The sequence below is a fragment of the Artibeus jamaicensis genome, unplaced genomic scaffold, assembly GCF_021234435.1.
Source record: "Artibeus jamaicensis isolate MK-2021 breed Jamaican fruit bat unplaced genomic scaffold, CSHL_Jam_final contig_908, whole genome shotgun sequence".
Classification (NCBI taxonomy): domain Eukaryota; kingdom Metazoa; phylum Chordata; class Mammalia; order Chiroptera; family Phyllostomidae; genus Artibeus; species Artibeus jamaicensis.
Window position 1 is genome coordinate 7,826,892 of NW_026522009.1, and position 24,398 is coordinate 7,851,289.

Consider the following 24,398-nt stretch of genomic DNA (forward strand, 5'->3'; position numbering starts at 1 on the left):
TATAATTTATAGAATAAAATAATTTATTTGGTAGATGGAGCAAGAATCTTCTTACACTAAAAAAATGTGTAGAATTTTTTTTAATTCTGAAAAAGAAATTAAGGTCCATCCTGAATATAATGGTAGGTAGAATAAATTAGAACTAAGCAGTAAATAAAAATATTCTGCCCAGTATTTTTTCTTACTGTTTCCACTATTATTGAATAGTAAAAATATGGATAGTTTTTTAGATATAATAAAATATTGATAAATACCTTTGCATATTTGTATATAAGAAAACTATTGGTATACCAACCATCAAAAGAAAAAGATTTTGAAGCAATGGATAAGAATACCCTGCAGTTGTCCTTGTGTTCAATTCCAAAGTTATTTCCCCTTCAGAGTCCAGTCTTGGAGTTAATCCAATCACGATAAGCAGTCACTCTAGTGTAGACACCTGGCTTGTTTTTTTTGGCACATCCATCACCCCAGCTTACTATTCCAACAAGGTACCAGATCTTTCTAGAGTCAGGGTAAGCTAGTGGTCCTCCAGAGTCTTTCTAGGAAAAAAAAAAAAGAGAGAGAGAGAGGAAACCATTTCTCATCCTAAGAATGTCCTTTTACCTCTCCACTGGAGTTATCATTAGCCCCTGAGCATTGAAAACAATTCACAATCTTTAGGCTGAGAAACTCTGAAACTAGAAGACTTCCAGCAAGATGAAGGTGTAGGTAGACACGCTGTGCCTCCTCAAAAAACCAAAATAAGGACAACACCTCATATGTAATAAGGGCAAACAGACCAAAACATTATGGCTCAAGGAGAAAAACAGCTCAAAGCCCCAAAGCCAATACTTCTAAGCGACCAAGAGATAGCCAAGCTATCAGATGCACAGTTCAAAACACTGGTGATCAGGATGCTCCCAGAACTGGTTGATTTTAGTCACAAATTAGAGGAACAAATGAAAGCTAAACTAAGTGAAATGAAGGAAAATGCACAAAGAACCAACAGTAATGGGAAGGAAACTGGGACTCAAATCAATGAAGTGGACCAGAAGGAAGAAAAAAATGGCCAAACAGAAAAATATGAAGAAACAAGCATTCAAAAAAATGAGGAGAGGCTTAGGAACCTCCAGGACATCTTTAAACATTCCAACATCTGAATTATAGCGGAACCAGAAGGGGAAGAGGTAGAGCAACAAGTAGAAGACTTATTTGAACTAAAAATGAAGGAGAATTTTCCCAATCTGGCAAAGGAAATAGACTTTCAGGAAGCTCAGAGAGTCCCAAAGAAGTTGGACCCAAAGAGGAACACACCAAGGCACATCATAATTATATTAGCCAAGATAAAAATAAAGGAGAGAATCCTAGAAGCAGCAAGAGATAAGGGGAAAGTCACCTACACAGGAGTTCCCATCAGACTGTCAGCTGATTTCTCAAAAGAGACCTTACAGGCGAGAAGGGGCTGGAAAGAAGTATTCCAAGTCAGGAAAGACAAGGACCTACATCCAAGATTGCTCTATCCAGCAAAGCTTTCATTTAGAATGGAAGGGCAGATAAAGAGCTTCTCAGATAAGGTCAAGTTAAAGGAGTTCATCATCACCAAGCTCTTATTATATGAAATGTTAAAGGAAGATAAAAATATGAAAAGTAAAAAGACAGCAAACTCACAGTTATTAACAATCACGCCTAAAACAAAAGAAACTAAGCAAAAAACTAGAACAGGAACAGAACCACAGAAATGGAGATCACATGGAGGGTTAGCAACAGGGGAGTGAGAGGAGGAGAGGGGGGAAAATACAAAGAATAAGTAGCATAGATGGCAGGCAGAAAATAGGGGGAGAGAAAGAATAGTATGGGAAATGTAAAAGCTAAAGAACTTAAGACACATGGACATGAACTAAAAGCGGGGAAATGTGGGAGGGAGAGGGTATGTAGGGTGGAGAGGAATGAAGGGGGGAATGGGACAACTGTAATAACATAATCAATAAAATATATTTAAAAAAATAAAAAAGAAACTCTGAAACTACTGGGCTTATTCAAAACCCAAGGGGAAAAACAAAAACAAACTAAGCAAACAATTAGAACAGGAACAGAATCATAGATATGGAGGTTACTTGGAAGATTATCAGCAGGGAGGGGTAGAGGGAAAGGGAGAGAATGGTGGAAAAGGTGCGGGGATCAAGAAGCATAATTGCACAAAATAGACAGGAAGGTTAAGAATAATACAGGTTGGAAAAGCCAAAGAACTTAAATGCATGACCCATAGACATGAACTAAGGTGGGAGTATTGATGGAGAGATGAAAGGTACTGGGGGGGGGGCAAAAGGGGGAAAATTGGGATGTTTAGTAGAATAATCAATAAAATATACTTTAAAAAGAATAGGGAAACTCCAAACCAGAATATATTGTCTACAGCTGCCAAATGTTGAATTGGGCAGCCTAGAAATTGACTTTAAAATGAGTCCAGCCTTGCCTCTGGAGAAAGTGACTCAGCTGCTCCATGATGCAGCCTGTATGTAATCCGTGACATGTTTACATGCTGCATCTTTGGATAAGGAAGAAGCAGTATTGTAGATCTGAAGATTGCCCAGAAAATACACCAAATCTATTCTATTACCTTGTGGGTACTATTATTTGCATAGATTTCTAGACTGAAAATTCCATGAGAGCAAGGCTTGTGTTCACCAATGTATCCCCAGTATCTAGTGTGGTGTCTTGTATACATGGGGGTTATCAATATTTGTTATATGTGATGAAGTAAGAGGATACTCTGTGGAAATCACTAACACAGAAAAACATATTTTGTGTAAATAAAAACTGCCACTTAATGAGTACTTTGGTAGAAAACAATTTGATGAGGTATCTAGACGTACCTGACAGGCATCAGCTTTTCCTGACATATATCCAGCACATAGCATTTTATCTGTCACCAAGTTAGATAATGCATATGGAGCATTGCAAACTTTGTTGTCAATAATATTCACAAAGGCCTCTTGAAGTATATTTGGAAGGGGACCTAAAGGCACAAATTCTGCATATTAAGGAGATCTTAACTTTGTTGAGACAAAGAGTATCTGTAAAATAAAGCAGATTCTTTTTGGTCACCAGGAGCCAGGCCAGACCCAGGCTAGATTGGTCTCTTTCTGATACTTATTACAGGTGGCTGCCTCTCACTCTTCCACTTCTTCCAATTCTCATTCCCAGAGACATTTGAGAAATCTAATACAATGCCATGCTTTTGGTCCCCGCACCTTGTTCTTTTCAGCGTACTGATTGGTTAATTGCATGAGAGAGTGAGTGAGTGATTAATCATTTAAATAATTATTCCCATGAAGCTATTACATTTTTATGTAAAAACTTACCATTCATAAACAGTGTTCCCCATCCTGTGACTACAACACTGTCATTTTCTAAGAGCTTCAGTGTGGCTTCGGGAAGACAAATACTACGAATGTACTTTGAGAAAGAGATTTCTTCAGCAAGCTGCACAAGGGCAATGTCATTACGAACCCCAGCCATGCTAAAATTTTCATGAGAAATAATGTTTCGGACTTTTCGTGTCATAAATGGTTCATTTACTAGAGTTCCAAAATTGACGGTCCAATCTCCTGAATTGTTTCTCCTAGAGGACAGAGTTTAATGAAAACACATTCAGTTTCTGTGCCACAACAGTGTTCACAGTGGTCCTGTCATAATGGTAAGCAGCAAGGTTCCCAAATAACACTGTAAAGCACTTAAATTCTTATTTTTTAAAAAATTTGTTTTTGACTTAGGGATGTTATAAATGATGCAGTCACATAAAAGGTGTGTTAAGGACTGTTAGAGCTGTCAGCCTGCTGCAAATCCTGCTGACCAGAGTCACTGATGTCTCTTCCTGGTACTTCAGCCCCACCCAGTTTCTGGACATTGGACTTGAGTGGGCATCACCTGAGCAGCCTCAGTGGCTGGGATCCAGAATCACTCTTACTGCCAAACAGCCTAGATTTCATGAGCCCATGGAGGCTCTGGAATGGCATCTGTAGACATTTTAAAAAATTGTCCCTTGCTCTCACCCAGTAACCCTATTATATTTACCAATCCAATGCATTTTGGCTTCTAATGTAATTTTATGACCCCTTTCTCCAGTTCTCTATTGAAACTCTTCCTCAATTTAGAACTAACATTCTGTGCAACTATTCCAGCTTTCTCTCAAATGATCAGAAGTCTGTGGGGGATTTTGTTTTGCTTTGTTTTGTTTATTTTTTTTAAGTTTCAACACTTTCATGTAGCAGTGGCATTCTTCAATCCTACTGTCCTAAAACCGCCTGTCATGCCACATGCTTAACATCTGTGTTCATTCAACTCCACTGCCTGAGACTCAACCCAGACTCCACCTCCAGAAATTTGTGAGTAAAGGGTGTAGTGTGATTTTAAGGACCTACACTCTTAATGAATCTCCTGGCTGCTCCATGGGTTACTTTTTGAAAATTGCATCAGGGGCATAAATCCTATGAACATTCTATATAGGACACTTGTGCAGTAAGTATCTTGTCATTTAGAGATGCCCCCAATCAATACAGATTTTCTAAGCATATTTTCCAATGTTTCAAAATCTTCTCTACTTCAAATTACCCTTTCATTTGCTATCCACAGAATATAACATTTTTTATCTCATCTTAACACATTCGAAGACTCTTTTCTCAACCCAAAACACATCTTTCCCATCCACCAACCCCTGTGAATCAAAGCTTATATTCATGAAGGCCAGATCAAATTTTATATCTTCATATATCAGTTGGATGTGCTCTCCTAATTCATCAAATTTCCATAGTTCTTACTTGTGCTTTATGTAAGACATTTACTATACTATGCTGTTTTATACTTTAAATGTACCACTTTTAAAATTTCTTAACTAAATTGTAAACCCTGAAGGGCAAGAAAAATAAGCAGTTAGTAACTGGAGTCAGACATACCTCAGTTCACATTCAATTTATGTTATTTAAGGGCTCTATGATCTTGGCCAAGTCATATCACTATTTCTGAACCCTAGTTTCCTCATCTTTAGTTGTGTCTAATTATATCTTTTGTGCAGAATAATTGTTATGATGAAACAAAATGGTATAACTAAATCACTTACTCTCGGGCCAAAATGGCTATTTAAAGAATGGGAATTGTTTCTATTCACTTTGCTTTGCTTTGCCATATTCAAATGTCCCTGCTTCTCTTTGTTTATTCAGGTAATGATAAGTGTATACATAAGCCTTGATGAATTTTCATACATTAGGTTAACCCTCACAGACTACCAAAAATAGGCTAACACCCAGAACCCTACACTTAGACAGACTTTCACACTTACTGAACAAAGCAGTGAGCTGCAGATAATAGCCACCTGCTGCTGATCAGAGACGCTCCACAGTGCTGTTGGCCCTTCCACTGCATACTGGCCTGCCACGGCCACGCCCCCACATGGGCATTTTTCCCATTCACAATTCGGTTGCCTGATGCAAGACTATTGACTTGTTGTCTCCCACAACCTGAAGAAAAGATTTATTTATACAAGAGTAGGTACCTTTGATTATGCTTTATAAAATACATGTCTTAAAACATCATTTGAACCCCTATAGTGATTGTCTGGAATCTCTTAAGTGATGCTGTTTCTTTCCTGCAATGTACTGTTATCACAGCACCCCACTCCATCTCGGTTTGGGTGACTTTTACTTAACCTTGTTTCCAGTCTCAAGCATCTTTCAACCACTGACTTTTATTGTATCTATTTGTTATCATTCTCATCTCCCCAAGTGAATTGCAAAATCTTTAAAAGTGGAGACTTTGCTTCATTAATGTGTGCATTTTGCATAGCATATGCAATGCTGTCTCTAAGGCCCCCTGTGGACAACAGATATTATAGAAATATCCATTGAGTGCATGAATACAGGGTTATTTCTTGGGGGCAACATGAGACTCTAAAGAGAATATATTTAAAAGGTACAGAGCTGTTTTCATCAATAATAAATACATTTGATATAGCCTATTTTTTTTATTTTCTTATTATCTTAAATTGTCCTTTTGTTTTCCTTCATTTTTTTCTGATTTTAACTTAGAATGATAATCTTAACTGATAATTTCATTCTTTGGATAAGTTCTTATTGTATTTTGGGGGACAACTTCTTACAAATGTTAAAATTTATATGCCAGTGTTTTTCAAAAAGAAATTCCAGATATATATCTGGTATATCCAATAATTTTGAAAGACTTCCATTATAGAAGTCTTGGATTTCCATAAGATGTATTTTCTGATCCTTTTTAGGAAAACAATGGAGAAATACTTGTGAATGTTTTAAATTTACAATAAAGTTTCTAAACTTACAGTTGTTGGTAAGCATTTCAGCATCAGTCTTGCTGATTTCTGAAATTCAAAAGACATAAAATTGATAAAATTTCACCAAGTTATTATCTTCAATCCAAGGACATAAAGGCTAAGCTTTCTAGTCCAATTACAGTCGATGTTTAACTATTCAGACTGTTTCATGTATTATCATTCCTTTTCACTCCTACTTGTTATATTTTGACCATCTTTCCACATCTCTAGCAGGTATATGAAAAGGAAAAAGGAAATGAAAAGCAAAGTTCTCAATTTTATAAGCGTTGGTAAAATATTTAGTGAGATAAAAAGCTGATGTTCTTGTTAATAAAAGGACTGGGCATTATCTTTAAAATTCTCTCTCTATGATAATTCTTATTACTTTGAAATACCCAGAATTTTTTATATTGTAAAGGAAAAATTCCAACTAAAAGTGTACTTTATTGGATCTGTCCTGCTCTTTGGGATCATCTTATTACTAAAGGTGAATTCTGAAATTTTGAAAATTTAACTTAAATTCAAGTCTCTTTTATATGGGAAGAGACTTGAGAGAGAAAGAGTGTGGAACTACAGGAAGACACACCGGAAAATGCTGACTCTGAATCCCTGGGACACAGGCAGTAACTAGCACAACTGTCTTTCCCAACAGCTATCCTCAGAGAATGGCACTGCCCCTTTGAGAAGTTCTGCCTTAAACTCAGTTCTCATCAGTAGGCCCTTGGTGGTGGGCTCTGCGTTCTTAGTCAAAGGAGCTTTAAGTGGCAGCTCTCAGCCAGTTGAAGGCCTTCGTGGTCTTCAAGAACTCTGGGATCAATTGTCAATTTGGAAGAACCACAAAACTGGGTTCTGTAATCACACGCTTATCACCTTACACAACCTTTAACAATACAAATGAGCGTTTCAAGATCTTTGTAGGAACCTCGAAAATCTATAAAGACTTGACTTTCTATATTGGGGCAAAATCCTATCATTTTCTTCCCTTGTTTTCTAGGGTACTGGTCCACATAATTTTCTCTAATACTATTACTCCCGTTCTTCCTCAGGAAGCAATAAAAACTTTCTATTACCAACTTCATTCTTACCAGTACAGTCTTCACACTGAACAACCAAGAAAACCCTAAATCTGTTTTCTGTAATGAGATCCTGACGAGAATAGAGGGTAGGAAGAAATAATGCTTCAGTTAGGACCCTTCATTGCCTTTTCCATACATTAACAACAAACCCTTGCATGCTCACAGTTTAACCCTCATTTCAATCAATCTTTGGACAAAAATTCTATGGCACTGCCCCTTCCACTACCAATTCATTGTAAAAGTGACAGATTTTGAGAAGCATATTTTTTCCTAAAGAAAAATTCTGAAAATTTTGGTTTATTTTTTCCTTGTACTCTTTTTTAAAAAATAGTCCATAAATCCAAGTAATAGAAAATAATGAAAAAAGTGAAATACCCATAAGTCTAATGGAAGCTGGAATCGCATTCCAGGGTACCATGTTGTCTTTCAACATCTGAAGTAAGAGGGCTTTAATTTCAGTCTTCATGATCTCCCTTTTTTGTGGAGGAAACTTGAATGTCAGCAGCAACTGTACACTTGAACTATTGGAATGAGGGCTAGACAAAACAGAAATATTCTAGTGTGTTGCTTCTTTGCTCTATTAGATGTTTTGTGAACACTTTGAATTTCCCACATTTTAACTATCATATTTCCTTTACATACATTAAAGAACAACACAGTTATTGTTCCAGTATGTTTAAAAGGCAAGAGTTCCCCCAAATTTTCTAACTAGTTCAGAGGTATTGTGCATGGAGAAAAGTGTGAACCACAAACTAGAAATCAGAATATAGAATACAAGTAGACTTACAGCTGTTCATGTGGAAAATAATACAATAATTAATAAACAATAATAGAATAAATTGTGTTTTGCATATTCACAACTGTAAACTTACTTTTGCCCTACCCTGCACCTTAAACACATAGGAGAAACTGAGTACTGGCAAATCAATGATTAACATAATGTTTTATTATAATACAGTAAAAACCATGTTCTCATATAGGTATTTTTAATAACTTAATTTTAGATTAAGAGATAAGTGAGGACTTAAATGTAGAACTGGGAAGCATTCAAAAGATAACTTCTAAAATATATTCCAGATCCAGTACTAAGCTCCTCATTATAGTTTCTTATACATGTCTACCCCACTAGATCTGTGCCCTGAGAAATCTCAGAAATATAACTCTAAAGCATGAAGAGAATCTGCATTATTTATACATTCAGTACATTCTTTGTATTAATCAGGAGAAAATTAATTCATTTTGGAAGACTTTCAAACCAAAAGCCATATTAATCACAATTAAAAAAACAACAACCCAGAACTGTATTTTCAAATAATTATGGGCAATGGAAGAGCCTGTGAAGGTTTTTGTTTTCTATAGATAAGTTGGTTGGTTGGTTGGTTTGCATTTGGCCACCTGGATTTTTCGTTTGTTGATTTTGTTTTGGAAGTTCAGAATTTTTGGAATAGATATTGGCAATGTCAAAATACAAGGGCTGTCTTTATTGTACATCCCCTATGTTCCATGACACCCTCTTCCCTACACCCTACCTCCACCCTCAAGCACACTTCAAAGACATATTTAGACAATTGCTATCTTAAGTGATTCACTTTGCTCCAGAATTATTAAAGTAATGGCAATACCAAAAGAAGATTATTTTAGGATAGAAATGCCAGTTGGATATGGATGGAAGAGATGACTAATATATGGGTAGCAAAACATCAGGTCAGAGTCCTTGTTTTCCATAGAGTTACAATTATCTTTCATCATAGAAGTTAGATCTGACAGAAATGAACAACCTTGCAATTTTTATTCAGGTATAAGATTACAATTTATATGGAACAGTTTCTGCCATGAACAGAAATCTGTTAAATACTGTGTTACTTTAATTTATGGAGAACTTTCTTCTTTCCTTCCTTCCTTCCTTCCTTCCTTCCTTCCTTCCTTCCTTCCTTCCTTCCTTCCTTCTTTGCTTTCTTCCTTTTTTCTTCCTTCTTATTTCTCTCTCTTTATCTCTGCATGTTAATATTACATAAAACCAGGGCTAATGTGACATATCACTTACTTCCCTTTCTGTAATATCCTAAATAAATTTGTACTCACAGAAGTTTGATGACCTGAGAGTTGATATATTCTCTGTATAGGCTAGAATTTTGAAATTCATCAGACATCTGTCAGGAGAAAAATATAGATCAGCCACTGTGTCTATTTCAATCAAATTTATAATGAAATTATGGAATAAATTACTGACTTACCTTAGTCTCAATATCTTTGCTCAGATTTGCGCTAACTTGTGAAGCTGCATTTTTACAACTATAATTGTACGTGACTCCAGAAATATGAAAATTACCTTGGTAATAGTAAATCTTCCCTGTGAAATAAAGAAATACTCTAGGAATTTTAAAACAGAAATTGATTTCAAGTCCCTCCGCATCTTTATCTCAAAATTAGTATTCAACTCAATATTAGAAATAGCTAGAGGGACAGAGAGAAGAAGAGGAAGAAAATGGAGGAGAATTAATATCTACTTATTCTAGAAATGGTGACTATCCAACATTCACAAGAGAATCCCCCTTCTTTCTTCATAAGATAATAGACATCACTGTTCTTCAACATCCTCCTCAAAGCATCAATCCAGGCAGCTAATAGCAATTAACCCAAGTATGCACTAGAGGTGAAATCTATCTTTCATGTGTAAACTGAATTCTTAGACCTAGTGATTACCCAATTAATCTTTCTAAGCACTTCTGATACAGAAAACATTGTAAACATCCCCCTTTACTTGTAAATCCATACTCATTTGTACCCTTTCTTATGCCCAATTGCCTATTTTCCTGCTTTCCATTCTTTGAAGTCATTTTTTTAGGATTTCATGCTGCCCTTACACTTTCTTGTAGCATATGGTAGCTGGTACTTGGCATATGCCACAGGTCTCAGATTCCCCTAATCCTTCCTGTCTCCAAATGTGAATTATTTCACTTGATATTACTAGGCCACCATAATTTAAAACATGACAAGCCTACAGATAGTTCTTACTTGTCATATATGTACTTTTAAAAATAGAGAAAACTAATGGGAAATGGTATCCTATTTTGGTTAAGGATATATTAGCCATTCACATATTTTGAGAACAATTGTGCTTTTGAGCTACCCTAAAAGCACCACATAATCTCTAAAAAATTTTAATAATAGACTTTGAAAAATATGGTCTCCTGAGTTGTAATAATTTATTCCCCTAGAAGTCAGAAATATTATTTAACGTAAAATAAAAATTAATTTCCTCCATTCCTGTAGTTTCCTGTATTTTTTGTTATGGCAACCAGTACATATGAAAGGCAAATGCCAGATTCTGTCTAAGAAGTTACCTAAGGTCATTCTGAAAGTGTAAAGTATATGAAGTTAGAGAAACTAATTCAAACCATGCCACAAATTGGCTGTGACACCTTGGTATATCACTTTAGCCCTCTGGGGTTTTTTTTTTTACTAATAAGAAAAGACTAAATTGCAATAAATAATCTCCAAGACCCTCTTTTTCTTACCATTGTATAATGTTAGTTGTAGTTTATTATCAGACAGAAGAGCAAATAACTGGAATCTTTAGCATTGTTACATTCAGCATGCCAAATTTAGGTATTTTCAGGTTAGCAGATTAATCTGCCAATACCAGATTAAGCCAGGAAGAGTACAGATCTCAACAGTTTGAGGTATATTTACTAAGAGATATAGCAACTCATCTACAAACCTATACATAAGCTCCTTTATTGACCATGAATATTAGCATCAAAGTATTAAATATTTCAATCTTGCCATATTCCCATAGTTGGTAATACAATTTATAGAGTGGATCAAGGAAGCTTCTAATTCAAAAAATAACAGAAAAGTATTATGTTAAAATAAAATACTAAATAAATGAGAAATTTTAACAAACTTATTATTGAATCTAATATTTATTTATGTTGTTTCTTGACAATTTCTAAGTATAAGGAGATTTAATAGTAAGAATGAAAATTGAAAATAATTAATACTGACCAACTGCCAGAAAATGAATGAGGAGACCAATAGTCACTCCCAAGATTGCCATCACACCAAGAAAAATAAGAACTGTTATACATGGTGACCAAGCTTTTTTCTGGGTCGATATGCCATACCTATGAAAGCAGGAAATCCAGTGATAGACATTCTAAATTGACTTGTTTCTCTTCCAATTTATACAACATGATGTGTAATTTATGCATTAGGCCTTTATATTAGCTGAAAACTTAGAAGCCTCAATCACCTCAGAATGGGTAGACCCTAATGCTCATTCTCTTAACTGGTCATATTTAAGTACTATGTTAACTGCTGGGGGTACAGCTATGAGCAAAATAAACATGGTTTTTGTTTTCATGTTACAAAGGAGAAATTGATTTTCTCTTTTTATTTATCTAAAGCAGATTAATAACATTAAGTGTGGTCTGATTGTATTTTTCTAAACTATAGTGACATCATGTATCAGGACACATATAAATTTATAAACAAATATATAACAAGTCATTCAGAATTTTCAATTAAATGTGGAAGGAAACCTCATGATGTCAATTTCAGTTATAACATTTATGAGATCACAGATAGATTTTTTCTTTTTGTTCACTTTTTCTTTACCTATATTTTCTATTTCTATAATAACCATGGATTACTTGTACAATATAAACTAACAAATAGTAAAGTTTCATCATCAACACTAATCAATTAGACGAAAAACAATCAGAAAATACAGTGACATCATAGAGTAATCTAGGGTTACAGTTAGGTCTTATAGTCACTCTTAATCTAACAAGGACATTCTTCTTCTTTTTTAGGACATTAGTCTTTATATTTTGAAAAGACATGAGGTCATGAAATTGCTCACTTGAAGAGCTGTAACATTAAAAATATTTCTTATTTCAAATTCAAAACAGCCTCAGCTGTTTCCACAATCTCTTTGCATTCTCCATCATCCTAAACAAAATGTACAAAACAGAACAGTTTGTAATCAGTGGATATATTTGACAGATTAAGGATTTTCCAAGAATATGAGCATCTTTCTTTTTGTTCTAATACCTGCAGAACCAGTTGATTTTTAGGTAAAGGAGATTTGTTTTTTACCTTTTTTTTTTAACATTACCTTAGGCCACATTGCTTAAGCCACAACCATGCAACTCCACCAGTCTTATTTCCTCTCTGTTCTGTTCTCTATTCTTATATCTTATATGTTCTTCCTTATATCATATTTAATGACTTGTTAATTTGTGTTTTTCAGAACCAAAATCTCTTCAGAGAAACTCCTTATTTTGTGTATGCTTTCATAGTGAAATTCTATTGTTTACTCTTAAACTCAGAAAAAAGCTATTCGGGTACAGTGTTTCTCATACAAAATGAACCACACTTCAAAAAATATATACAATTGGAGTAATTAAAAACAATATTTTAATCTTACTAATATCTGAAATGTTTCTTTTAATGACTAGAAGTTCATTGTGATAGTAAGGTCTCAAATTTGTTTTGAATTAGCCAATAGTAACTTAGACGTAGTTTAGTCTTTTTGAGGCACTAATTCATTATGTAGCCTAAATGGTAATTCTAAAGTCACTGAGATAGTTTCTATACAAATAATCACTACATCGCAGCTCATAAAATGTTTTTCTATGAAGGCCATTTTAAATGTTCTAAAAAAAAACCTTGTTGACTATAGCACCAATAAGGTTTTCCCCATCTCATTATAGATTTCTTCCTGTCATAAACAATTAAGGAGATTCTTTTATATCTAAAAGATCATAGTAGTTTATGATTTATTCAACCCTTCCTTTAGTAAATATGATGCATAGACTCTAGGAATTGACTATTTTTTAATAATAGCTGAAACCATTAAAATTATGATCTACATACCAAAAAAACAGTTTTCTCTTTCATTTACCAAATTAATTTTGGCCACAGTTTTTTTTTCCCCATAGTTTTTTTTTTTTTACGTCAAAATTTGCATTCTAGGAGCCCTGGCTGGCATAGCTCAGTGGATTGAGCATGGGCTTTCAAACCAGAGTATCGTGGTTCAATTCCCAGTCAGGGCACATGCCTGGGTTGCAGGCCACTTCCCAGCAGGGGACATATGAGAGGCAACCATACACTGATATTTCTCTCCCTATCTCCTTCTTTTCCCCTCTAAAGATAAATAAATAAAATCTTTTTTAAAAATTTGCATTCTAGGATGAATCCCTCATTGAACAAAGAAAATAGGTTAAAAATTAATCTTCAGTGAATTTAATCAACTTCACATACTTAACTGAACTATAATCCCCTCAATTTTGGGCTGAATTTGCTTCAAGTAAAGGTTTATTGGCTATTCTGGCATAATCAACCATTCACCTTAATCAAATTACAATAACAATATTCATACAAATAACAGTAACTACATTATTCACAATTTTAAAATATCAGTCTTACCATAATTTATCTCACAGTCCATATCCAGTAGTATTTCCTAGATGAGATTTTCTTAAACCACATTCCAATAATGCATTAGCTTAAACCACAGACATAACAAACTAGTTTTCATTTATTAAACCTTCTACTATAGACCATTGGAATTGGACGCACTTAAATTGTTATATAGTGAAGAGTGTTAATGTAAGATTTCAGTGCAAAAAAATTCCCAAATTTAAAAAAGATATACCTTTTTTTGTCCTAAAGGACTTTAAATCCCTAAGGAGAAAATTTTTAATTAGAAACAGAGAAATTAATGATCAAGTAAGTTGAATGCCCTTCTCTTCCAACTTTCTCCTGGAACCTGGGAAAAACGGAGTACCTTAAAAAGGGTCTCATTTAAATATTTATGAAGTTTTAAGGACTCCCAGAAGTTTGCTGGGTGCTAATTCAGGATGTGTAAAGTAAAATACATTATTCTAAAAATCTATAAAGACCTTTAGATTCTTAATTATTTCTATAATACATTTTTTGTATTATAAAATATTATTTTAACCATATTACTAGAGAACAAAAATAGTAATGTTCTTATGGGTGGTTATAAAAAGAAGTAAGCAAGGTTTTGCTGAAATCTGATTCCTTTTTTTTCAACTTTTTGAAACTTTGCTAGAGACTTTGCAAGGCCTTTAAACCTCCAAAACAATAGCATATTTCTTGACAGTGTCCAGAAATAAAAAATCTGAATTAAAGAAAGCAACCAATTAGCACAAAACTAGAAGACACCCCAGCAACTGAAGTTTTATAGACTTAATTTCCCAAACAAAATCCCATTTACCTGTACATAATATTCTGATTGCTGTGGTGGCGTCAAGGGTAATGGTGGTGATGATGATGATGATGATGATGATAATAAAAATAAGGATCTTCTTATGTGGCTACTAAGGTGGTCAACGTTTCACAGGTTTATGTGCTACATTCAGCATTCGTTGGTTGGTTTTTATGGGCTGGGTGACATGTGAAGAACAAGTGAGATGAAACTTGTCTGACCAGTGTTAAAGAATGTCACACTTCTGTAGTTTCAAGGTAGGAGTCATCCAGGGAATGACAAACTTCCTTGACTTGGCTACTTAGAGGGGAAAAAAAAGCCTACTCTTGGGTTAGTCACCTAAAAGTTACAGCCAAGAAACAGCTTTGTGGTAAACTGGGATAATCCCAAATTTGTTTGACCAGTTCCCGTCTAGTGGCTTCTTCCTCCTCAACTGAAACCAACTATAACTGCATAGAAGTTCCTAACAAATGACTTTCCACAAAGCATGCATTTCAATATAACTAATATTGCAATCGTTCTGATGTAAATAAAATTCTATTTCATTGTGGTTTACACTTGCTTTTCCCTAATTATCAATAAGAATAATCATCATTTCAAATACTGAATATTAAGCAATTTTGTTCACCTATTTTAAATTATTTATTCCCAGTGTGCAACTTGATATTTTATTATTTAATGGCATTCTTTCATGTGTAGAACATTTTAAAAATACTTAATAGTCTAATTTATCATACTAAAAATTATAAAATGTTAACAAATATTTCCAACCTTGAATTCTTCAAAGTATCTTCCTGTTTTTTATCTAAAATTTAAATTGGTAATTTTTTTTTTTACATTTAGGTTTTGCTGGTATTATTCAGGTCTGGTTATAAACCATTTCTCTTTGTGTTGTGATAAGTTAAAGATGCAGAATATTTATCAACACAAGTAAATAGAGAACCTGCCTATCAAATAACTAGATTGAAATGAATTTAACATGACTCTCTTCTGTCCTAAGCTCACTTTTCATATATTGTTTTACCCCTGCTTTGTAAGGAAATGTAAAGAAATAAATTTTAATTGAAGCTGTCGTTAGGACTCTGAATTTATAATCTTTAATTCCTAAGCATATAGTAATACCAAAAGTCTACCTTTTTGGGCAAAAATTTAAAGAGTTAAAAAAGCAGAACCCTCATACAAAAATATACAGTTAGATAAGAAATGCTAGTTCATAAAGTACATGTTTGTTAGTTTTTATCAATTTTTTTATTTCTTCTTATTTTTTATCCAAAAATCTGTACAAATTCAGAACCTCTTTTGTTTTTGAAGAACTGCCTTAATTATCTCACTTTTGCCAAAAATTTAAATAAAATCAAATTGATTTTCATCATTCCCAATTTTTCAAACACCCTGCCCTTTTACCACACACCTGTCCCCTGTTAAGGTGTACTCTTTCACACCTATGTGTGTGCAGTGCGTGCAAGACTTATCTGCCTTTCATAAAGATATTCTCCCACATTTTCTTTTATAACTTGTGTCACTATTTGCACTTAGACCAGTAGCTTATATGGAGTTAATTTTGTGTGCATTATAAAGTAGGAATAAAGATACATTTTTTTCACATAACTATTTGTCGACCCTGTGAACCCATTGAAAATGTACAAACACAATTCTTTATTCAATGCACTGCAATGCCACCTCTGTTAGAAATCAAGTTGATATCAAATATGGGTCTGTTTCCAAGCTTTTCATTGTTTTTGTACTTGTTTCTATTATCAGAAATAGCAACTATGGACTGGTGTGGTTCTCCAACTTTGCATGTTATCCAAGATGAGCCTTTCCTCTATTTGAACAAAGCCTAAAATTTCAGTATTTTATCATCTTCCTCCCCTTGGCTCCTTAACACAAAAGCCCATCCATCATGTTATTTTAATTATCTTGTTGAATCATCATTAGTTAAATGATTGAGTTATAGAGTGTATATTGTTCAAATGACAATCCCACAGACTGCATGTTCCAGTTTGAATTCAACCATGAAGTCTTACTATCAACTTGAAAAGAATTAATCAAGTGGTGTGTAGCAACAAGAATTACTCACCTCATGGTAGCACTTCCTCTTTCTGAGTTTATATTTTTCCAAAAGCTTTATTAAGGTATTTACATCTGCATTTAGAGGCATTTATTTTCAAAATCCCCCAAATTTTTAAAAACTACCTTAAGACTATCTACTGAATCTTCAATATCTCTGGCCCACATTAATTTTATTATTTTTTGTAAAAAAAAAAGTCACATACTTTGTGACAACTAATTATTATTTTTTTCAGTTTGTACCATACTTATTTCTCCCAGTAGATTATAAGGTTCTGAAGTATAGAGTTTATGTCTTATACTAGTTTTTTTATACATTTCAGGTTCTTAATAAGCACTTACAGGTTGATTGTCCAAATCTTACAACATGGAATAGGAAGCAAGAACTTCTGTCTTTCTACAACTTGTTTATTCCTACATAGTATTTGATTCTTAGTAGTGCTATTTTCTTTGACATTGGAGAGAATATTTTGGTTAGGTTAGCTGAAACCTAAGTTATAAACCTAGGTTAGGCTTATAAAAAGCTGACAAAGGCTTTTTATAATTACACTGTTCTTGATCAGCTCACTTCTAACAGGACCTAGTTCACACAATAGCAATATAAGATAGATTTTATTAATAAAGTTCACAATAATCCAGCTCTAAGAAATTGTTTCATATTTATTAAACTCATGAGACATATTTCTCTGACCAAGATGTCATTCAGGTAACTGAGACTTTGAGCAATCTAATTCCCTGTGTGCAGAATGCATCATCAGTCCACAACTAGGGAATTACTTGATATTCTCAAGGAACTTCTGTAACCTGGTCAATAGATGATTTATATACATATCAAATAAAATACTCTGATCCTTGGTTGCCCACTGCCTATATGTCATTGAGATTAAAATATCTCTGCATTGATCATTTTCATTGCTGAAAGTACAATTACATTAAATAATGTGTTTCTACTAAGGAAAATTTAGGGAGGATTGATAAGTCTTGCCCTTGTCAATCTTCCCTAATATAGATTGTTAAAAGATCAAATTGCTGTTCAATGAGTTTTAGTCTTCTTCAACTCATTAATCACATCCCTAGGCACTAAGAGTACTTACAAATGAAACTACTTCAGTGTTATAGCTAATGCCTCAGGAATCATAAAATGAGAGAAGTACAAGAGGTAGAAATAATACAGTTTAATTTTTTAACTGAGGAAAGTTAGTACTGATAAAAATTTGTCACTGATTTTGACATAAATTTGGGGTAAAGTAAAATCGGGACTAATTCTTAAAAGTATGGATTGAGCAAACCTAAAAATTGGAAGAAACCATTACTTGAAGGCTATGTTAGTTCACTTAAAATAAATTTTATCATATTAACCTTATATCCCTTTTAGATTAGAATATCAAGGCAGTGTGACAGAAAGAGTTGCTTAAAAATATTGCTGTCATCCTCATCTTCATAATTGTTATCACTGCAAATACAACAAAAACAATAGCCGCCTCATTGAAAGTGCACCAGCAGCCTTATATGGTTTCTTCCAATTTTTTATATATAGTGTTTCTTTTTTAAATATATTTTAATTAGTGTTCAAGTACAGTTCTCTGTCTTTTACTCCCATCCCAGTCCACCCACCAGTGCTCCCCATCTACCTCCCATTTTCACTGCCCGCCCCCCTAGTTTTTGTCCATGTGTTCTTCATACTTGATCCTACAAACCCTTCACCCTTTCCCCTGAAATTCTCTCTCCTCTCCCTTCTTGTCACTGGCAGCCTGTTCTCTATTTCAGTGTCTTTGGTTATATTTTGCTTGCTTGTTTGTTTTGTTGTTTAGGTTCCTGTTAAAGGTGAGATCATATGGTATTTGTCTTTCACCACCTGGCTTATTTCACTCAGCATAATGCTTTCGAGTTCCATCCATGCTGTTGCAAAGGGTAGGAGCTCCTTATTTCTTTCTGCTGCATAGAATTCCATTGTGTAAATGTACCATAGTTTTTTGATCCACTCATTTACTGATGGGCACCTAGGTTGCTTCCAACACTTGGCTATTGTTAATTGTGCTGCTATGAATGTTGGGATACATAGGTTCTTTTGGATTGGTGTTTCAGGGTCCTTAGGATATAATCCTAGCAGTGGAATTGCTGGATCAAAAGGCAATTCTATTTTTAGTTTTCTGAGGAAATTCCATACTGTTTTCCCCAATGGCTACACCAGTCTGCAAACCCACGAACAGTGTACTAGGGTCCCCTTTTCTCCACAACCTCTCCAACTCTTGTTGTTTGTTGCTTTATGATGGCCATTTTGACCTGTGTGAAGTGATATCTCATTGTGGTTTTAATTTGCATTCCTCTGATAGCTAGCAATATTGAGCATCTTTTCATGTGTCTCTGGATTTTCTGGGTGTCCTCCTTTGAGAAGTATCTGTTTGCGTCCTTTGCCCACTTTTTAATTGGGTTGCTTGTCTTCTTAGAGTAGAGTTGTGTAAGTTCTTTGTATATTTTTGAGATTAAACCCTTATCTGAGGTATCATTGGCAAATATGTTTTCCCTTACAGTTGATCCTGTTTTTATTTTAATATGGTTTTCTTTAGCCATGCAGAAGCCTTTTATTTTGATGATATCCCATTTGTTTATTATTTTCTTTATGTCCCTTGCCCTAGGGGACATATCAGTAAAAATGTTGCTGGGTGAAATATCTGAGATTTTCCTGCCTATGTTCTCCTCCAGGACTTTAATGGTGTCATGGCTTATATTTAAATCTTTTATCCACCTTGAATTTATTTTTGTGTATGGCATAAGTTGGTGCTCGAGTTTCATTTTTTTGCACATAACTGTCCAGTTCTCCCAACACCATTTGTTGAAGAGGCTATTATTAGTACATTTTATGTTGCTGCCCCCTTTGTCAAATATAAATTGACCATAGAGACTTGGGTTTATTTCTGGGCTCTCTGATATGTTCCACTGGTCCATGTGTCTCTTTTTAGGCCAGTACCAGGATGTTTTGAGTACAGTGGCCTTGTAATACAGTTTGGTATCAGGTATTGTGATCCCTCCTACTTTGTTTCTTTTTCTCAAGAGTGCAGCTGCTATTCGGGGTCATTTATGGTTCCATATAAATTTTTGAAATGTTTGTTTTATGTCTGTGAAGTATGTCATTGGTACTTTAATAGGTATTGGATAGAATCGGTAAATTGCTTTGGTTACTATGGACATTTTGATGATGTTAATTTTTCTGATCTATGAACATGGCATATGTTTCTATTTGTTTGTGTCTTCCTTGATTTCTTTCTTCAGTGTTGTGTAGTTTTCTGCACACAGGTTTTTACCTCCTTGGTTAGGTTTATTTCTAGGTATTTTATTTTTCTTTTTGTTATATCAAATGGGATTTTTTTTCTTGATTTCTGCTTCTGCTGATTCCTTGTTGGTATACGAAAATGCCTTTGATTTCTGGATATTGACTTTGTATCCTGCCATTTTGCCAAATTCATTTATTAGGTCAAGAAGTTTTTTGGTGGAGTGTATAGGATTTTCTATGTACACTATCATGTTATCTGCAAACAGTGACAGTTTTGTTTCCTCCTTTCTGATTTTGATGCCTTTTATTTCCTTTTCTTGTCTGATCGCTGTGGCTAAAACTTCCAATACTATATTGAATAGAAGTGGTGAAAGTGGACAACTTTGTCTTGTTCCTGATCTTAGTGGAAAAGATTTTAGTTTTTGCCTATTGAGTATGATGTTGGCTGTAGGTATGTCATACATGGCCTTTATTGTGTTGAGGAATGCTTCCTCTATTCCCACTTTACTGCGTGTTTTTATCATAAATGGGTACTTTACCTTATCAAATGCTTTTTCCACATCTATTCATATGATCATGTGATTTTTGTCTTTGCTTTAGTTTATGTGATGAATTACATTTACTGATTTGCAAAAATTGAACCATCCTTGCATCTCTGGAATGAATTCCACTTGGTCATGGTGTATGATCACTTTAATGTATTGTTGGATGCGGTTTCCCAATATTTTGTTGAGGATTTTAGCATCTATGTTCATCATCGATATTGGCCTAAAGTTTTCTTTCTTTGTTGTGTCTTTATCTGGTTTTGGGATTAGGATGATGCCGGCTTCATACAAAGAGTTTGGGAGTCTTCCATCCTTTTAGACTTTTTGGAATAATCTGTGGAGAATATGGGTTAGCTCTCCCTTAAATGTTTTGTAGAATTCTCCTGTGAGACCATCTGATCCAGGACTTTTGTTTGATGGGAGTTTTTTTATTACTGCTTCAATTTCATCTGCTGTTATTGGTCTATTCAGGCTTTCTGCTTCTTCATTGAGTTTTGGAAGATTATATTTTTCTAGAAATTTGTCCATTTCACCTAGATTTTCAAATTTCTTGGCATACAGTTCTTCATAGTAATTTCTTACAATCTTTTGTGTTTCTGTGGTGTCAGTTGTAATCTCTTTTTCATTTCTAATTGTGTTTATTTGGGTCCTCTCTCTTTTTTTCTTGATGAGCCTACTTAAAGGCTTGTCAATTTTGTTTATCTTTTAAAAAAGCAGCTCCTGGATTCATTGATCCTAAGAATTGTGCTTTTAGTCTCTATGTCATTTAATTCTGCTCTGATCTTGGTTATTTCCTTCTACTTGCTCTGAGCTGTCTTTTTTTTTTTACATTTTTATTTGTACACACAAGTGTTTATAAGAAAAAGACCCAGTATCAGATATAAAAGACATTTAAAAATAGGAAATTAAAAAACAAACAAACAAACTACAACTCATTCCCTCCCACTGTGGCTCAATTGCTTTGGGCACTGGAGCATTCTTTGCAATGGTTTGGATTGTCTGTCTCTGTAATTGTCTCCAGGAATTTGAGAGTACACTCCTTTTTTAAAAAATTTTATTTGATTTTATTGATTATGCCATTACAGTTGTTCTATTCCCCCCTTCATTCCCCTCCACCCTGCACCCTCCCAGCCCCACCATTCCCCCCTTCAGTTTATGACCACATGTCTCAAATTCTTTAGATTCTATATTTCCCATACTATTTTTGCCCTCCCCCTATCTATTTTCTACCTACCGTCTATGCTACTTATTTTCTGTACCTTTTCCCCCCTTCTCCTGCTGCCACTCCCCTGTTGCTAACCCTCCATGAGATCTTCATTTCTATGTTTCTGCTACTGATGTAGCTGTCCTCTTAGTTTGTTTTTGTTTTAGGTGTGGTTGTTAATAACTGTGAGTTTGCTGTCCTTTCACTGTTCATGTTTTTTTAACTTCTTTTTCTTAGATAAGTCCCTTTAGCATTTCATATAATAAGGGCTTGGTGATGATGAACTCCTTGAATTTGATCTTATCTGAGAAGCACTTTAACTGTCCTTCCATTCTAAATGAAAGCTTTTCTGGGTAGATCAATCTTGGATGTAGGTCTTTGGATTTCATGACTTGAAATACTTCTTTCCAGCCCCTTCTTGCCTGTAATGTCTCTTTTGAGAAATCCACTGACAGTCTGATGGGAACTCCTTTGTAGGTGACTGTCCCCTTATGTCTTGCTGCTTCTAGGATTCTCTCCTTCATTTTAATCTTGGCTAATATAATTATGATGTGCCTTGGTGTGTTTCTTCTTGGATCCAACTTCTTTGGGACTCTCTGAGCTTCCCAGATTTCCTGGAAGTCTATTTCCTTTGCCAGATTGGGGAAATTCTCCTTTATTATTTGTTCAAATAAATTTTCCACTTGTGGCGGTCTCTCTTCCCCTCTGGTACTCCTATATTTTAGATGTTGGAGTATTTAAAGGTGTCCTGGAGGTTCCTATGTCTCTCCTCATTTTTTTGAATTCTTGTTTCTTCGTATTTTTCTGTTTGGTCATTTTTTTCTTCCTTCTGGTCCACTCCCTTGATTTGAATCCCAGTTTTCTTTCCATTACTATTGGTTCCAGTGCATTTCCCTTAATTTCAGTTACTTTAGTCTTCATGTGTTCCTCTAATTTGTGACTAAAATCAACCAGTTCTGTGAGCATCTTGATCACAAGTGTTTTGAACTGTGCATCTGAAAGTTTTGCTATTTCTTCGTCATTTAGAGTTATGGGATCTGGGGCTTTGAGTTCTTCTTGAGCCATTTTTGGTCTGTTCTCGCCCGTTAAGTATGAGGAGAGGAGCCTTAGGTGTTCAGCAGGGTTGTAATGCTGTATGTGGGGGCGGGGTTGGAGCTGGGCAACGGTGGTCCCCTCTGATGCTTCCTGCAGCTGGGTGAGGAGCGGAGCCTTAGATGTTCACCAGGGCAGGGCCACCCAGGTCACTGGGTCAATGGCTATCAGTAAGTTTAGTATCAAATATATGTTATATGATCATTTTTCCTAGTAAAATTGGAGGCAAGTTTTTTGCTAAGTGGAAGGTGACAAAAACTGTATATTTAAGAAGATAGTAAATGATTTGCAATAACCAATACAGAGAATGAGAGAGCTTAGCTAAGAAAACAAATTAACCATCTTCTCCTAGACGGAGGCTGAGACTGGAGTGATAAGGCTACAAGCCTAGGAATGCCAGGGATTGCCGACAACATCCAGAGAGTAAGAAGAGGCAAAAAAGGATTCTTCCCCAAAGCCTTCTAAGACACCATAGCCTTGAAAACTTTTATTTCAGACTTCAAGCTTCCATTACTCGAAGAAATTCCTGTTGTGTAGAGACATCAAGTTTGAGGTACATGATTATAGCAGCCCTAGGAAACTAATACAGTCACTTTCTCTCGTTCTGTTGCTGCTCTCTCTGAAGGAACCAGCTACCATATTGTTAGTTGCCCTAAGTAAAAGCTAATGATGATTCTAGGCAACAGCCAGCAAGGACCCAACAGCCACATAAGGGAGCAGGTTCTCCAGTTCAGCCCTGAAGTAACTATATCCCTGGCCAACACTTTGACACTTTATGAGACATCCTGAGCCAGAGACATTCAGCAAAGGTGCACCTAGATTTCTGACCCACAGAAACTACCAGATATTAATATTTATTCTTTTAAGTTGCTAAGTTTTGGGGTAATTTATTTCTCAGGCAGTAGATAACTAATTTAATGCCCTACATGAGAAACCAGACCTACTGGTTTGGGGACAGTAGGTCCCCAAAAGTGATAAGGGGACAGTCACCTACAAAGGAGTTCCCATCAGACTGTCAGTGGATTTCTCAAAAGAGACCTTACAGGCAAGAAAGGGGCTGGAAAGAAGTATTCTAAGTCATGAAAACCAAAGACCTGCAACCAAGATTGCTCTATCCAGCAAAGCTTTCATTTAGAATGGAAGGGCAGTTAAAGTGCTTCTCAGATAAGATCAAATTCAAGGAGTTCATCATCACCAAGCCCTTATTATAAGAAATGTTAAAGGGACTTACCTAAGAAAAAGAAGATAAAAAAGATGAACAGTGAAAGGACAGCAAACTCACAGTTATTAACAACCACACCTAAAACAAAAGCAAATTAAGAGGACAGCTAGATCAGGAGCAGAACCATAGAAATGAAGATCACATGGAGGGTTAGCAACAGGGGAGTGGGAAAAGGAGAAGGGGGGAGAAGGTACAGAAAATAAGTAGGATAGACAGTAGATAGAAAATAGATAGGGGGGTAAGAATAGTATGGGAAATATAGAATCTAAAGAACTTGAGACACGTGTTCATGAACTAAAGGGAGGGAATGATGGGGGATGGGTGTGCAGGGTGGAGGGAAATGAAGGGAGGAATAGAATAAA

General features: G+C 35.0%; 1 protein-coding gene across 1 annotated transcript; it reads right to left on the reverse strand.

Annotated features, from left to right (window-relative positions):
- Nucleotides 1-299: 299 nt before the first annotated feature.
- On the reverse strand, nucleotides 300-14,684 carry LOC119052686 (transmembrane protease serine 11B). Its single transcript, XM_037150042.2, has 10 exons — nucleotides 14,642-14,684; nucleotides 11,401-11,519; nucleotides 9,627-9,742; nucleotides 9,475-9,542; nucleotides 7,768-7,928; nucleotides 6,326-6,364; nucleotides 5,315-5,492; nucleotides 3,342-3,601; nucleotides 2,853-2,995; nucleotides 300-539 (listed from the first exon to the last, which is right to left on the reverse strand). The coding sequence occupies exons 1-10, from the start codon at nucleotides 14,647-14,649 to the stop codon at nucleotides 378-380; spliced, it is 1,254 nt and encodes a 417-aa protein (XP_037005937.2). The 5' UTR covers nucleotides 14,650-14,684; the 3' UTR covers nucleotides 300-377.
- Between the last annotated feature and the right edge of the window lie 9,714 nt (nucleotides 14,685-24,398).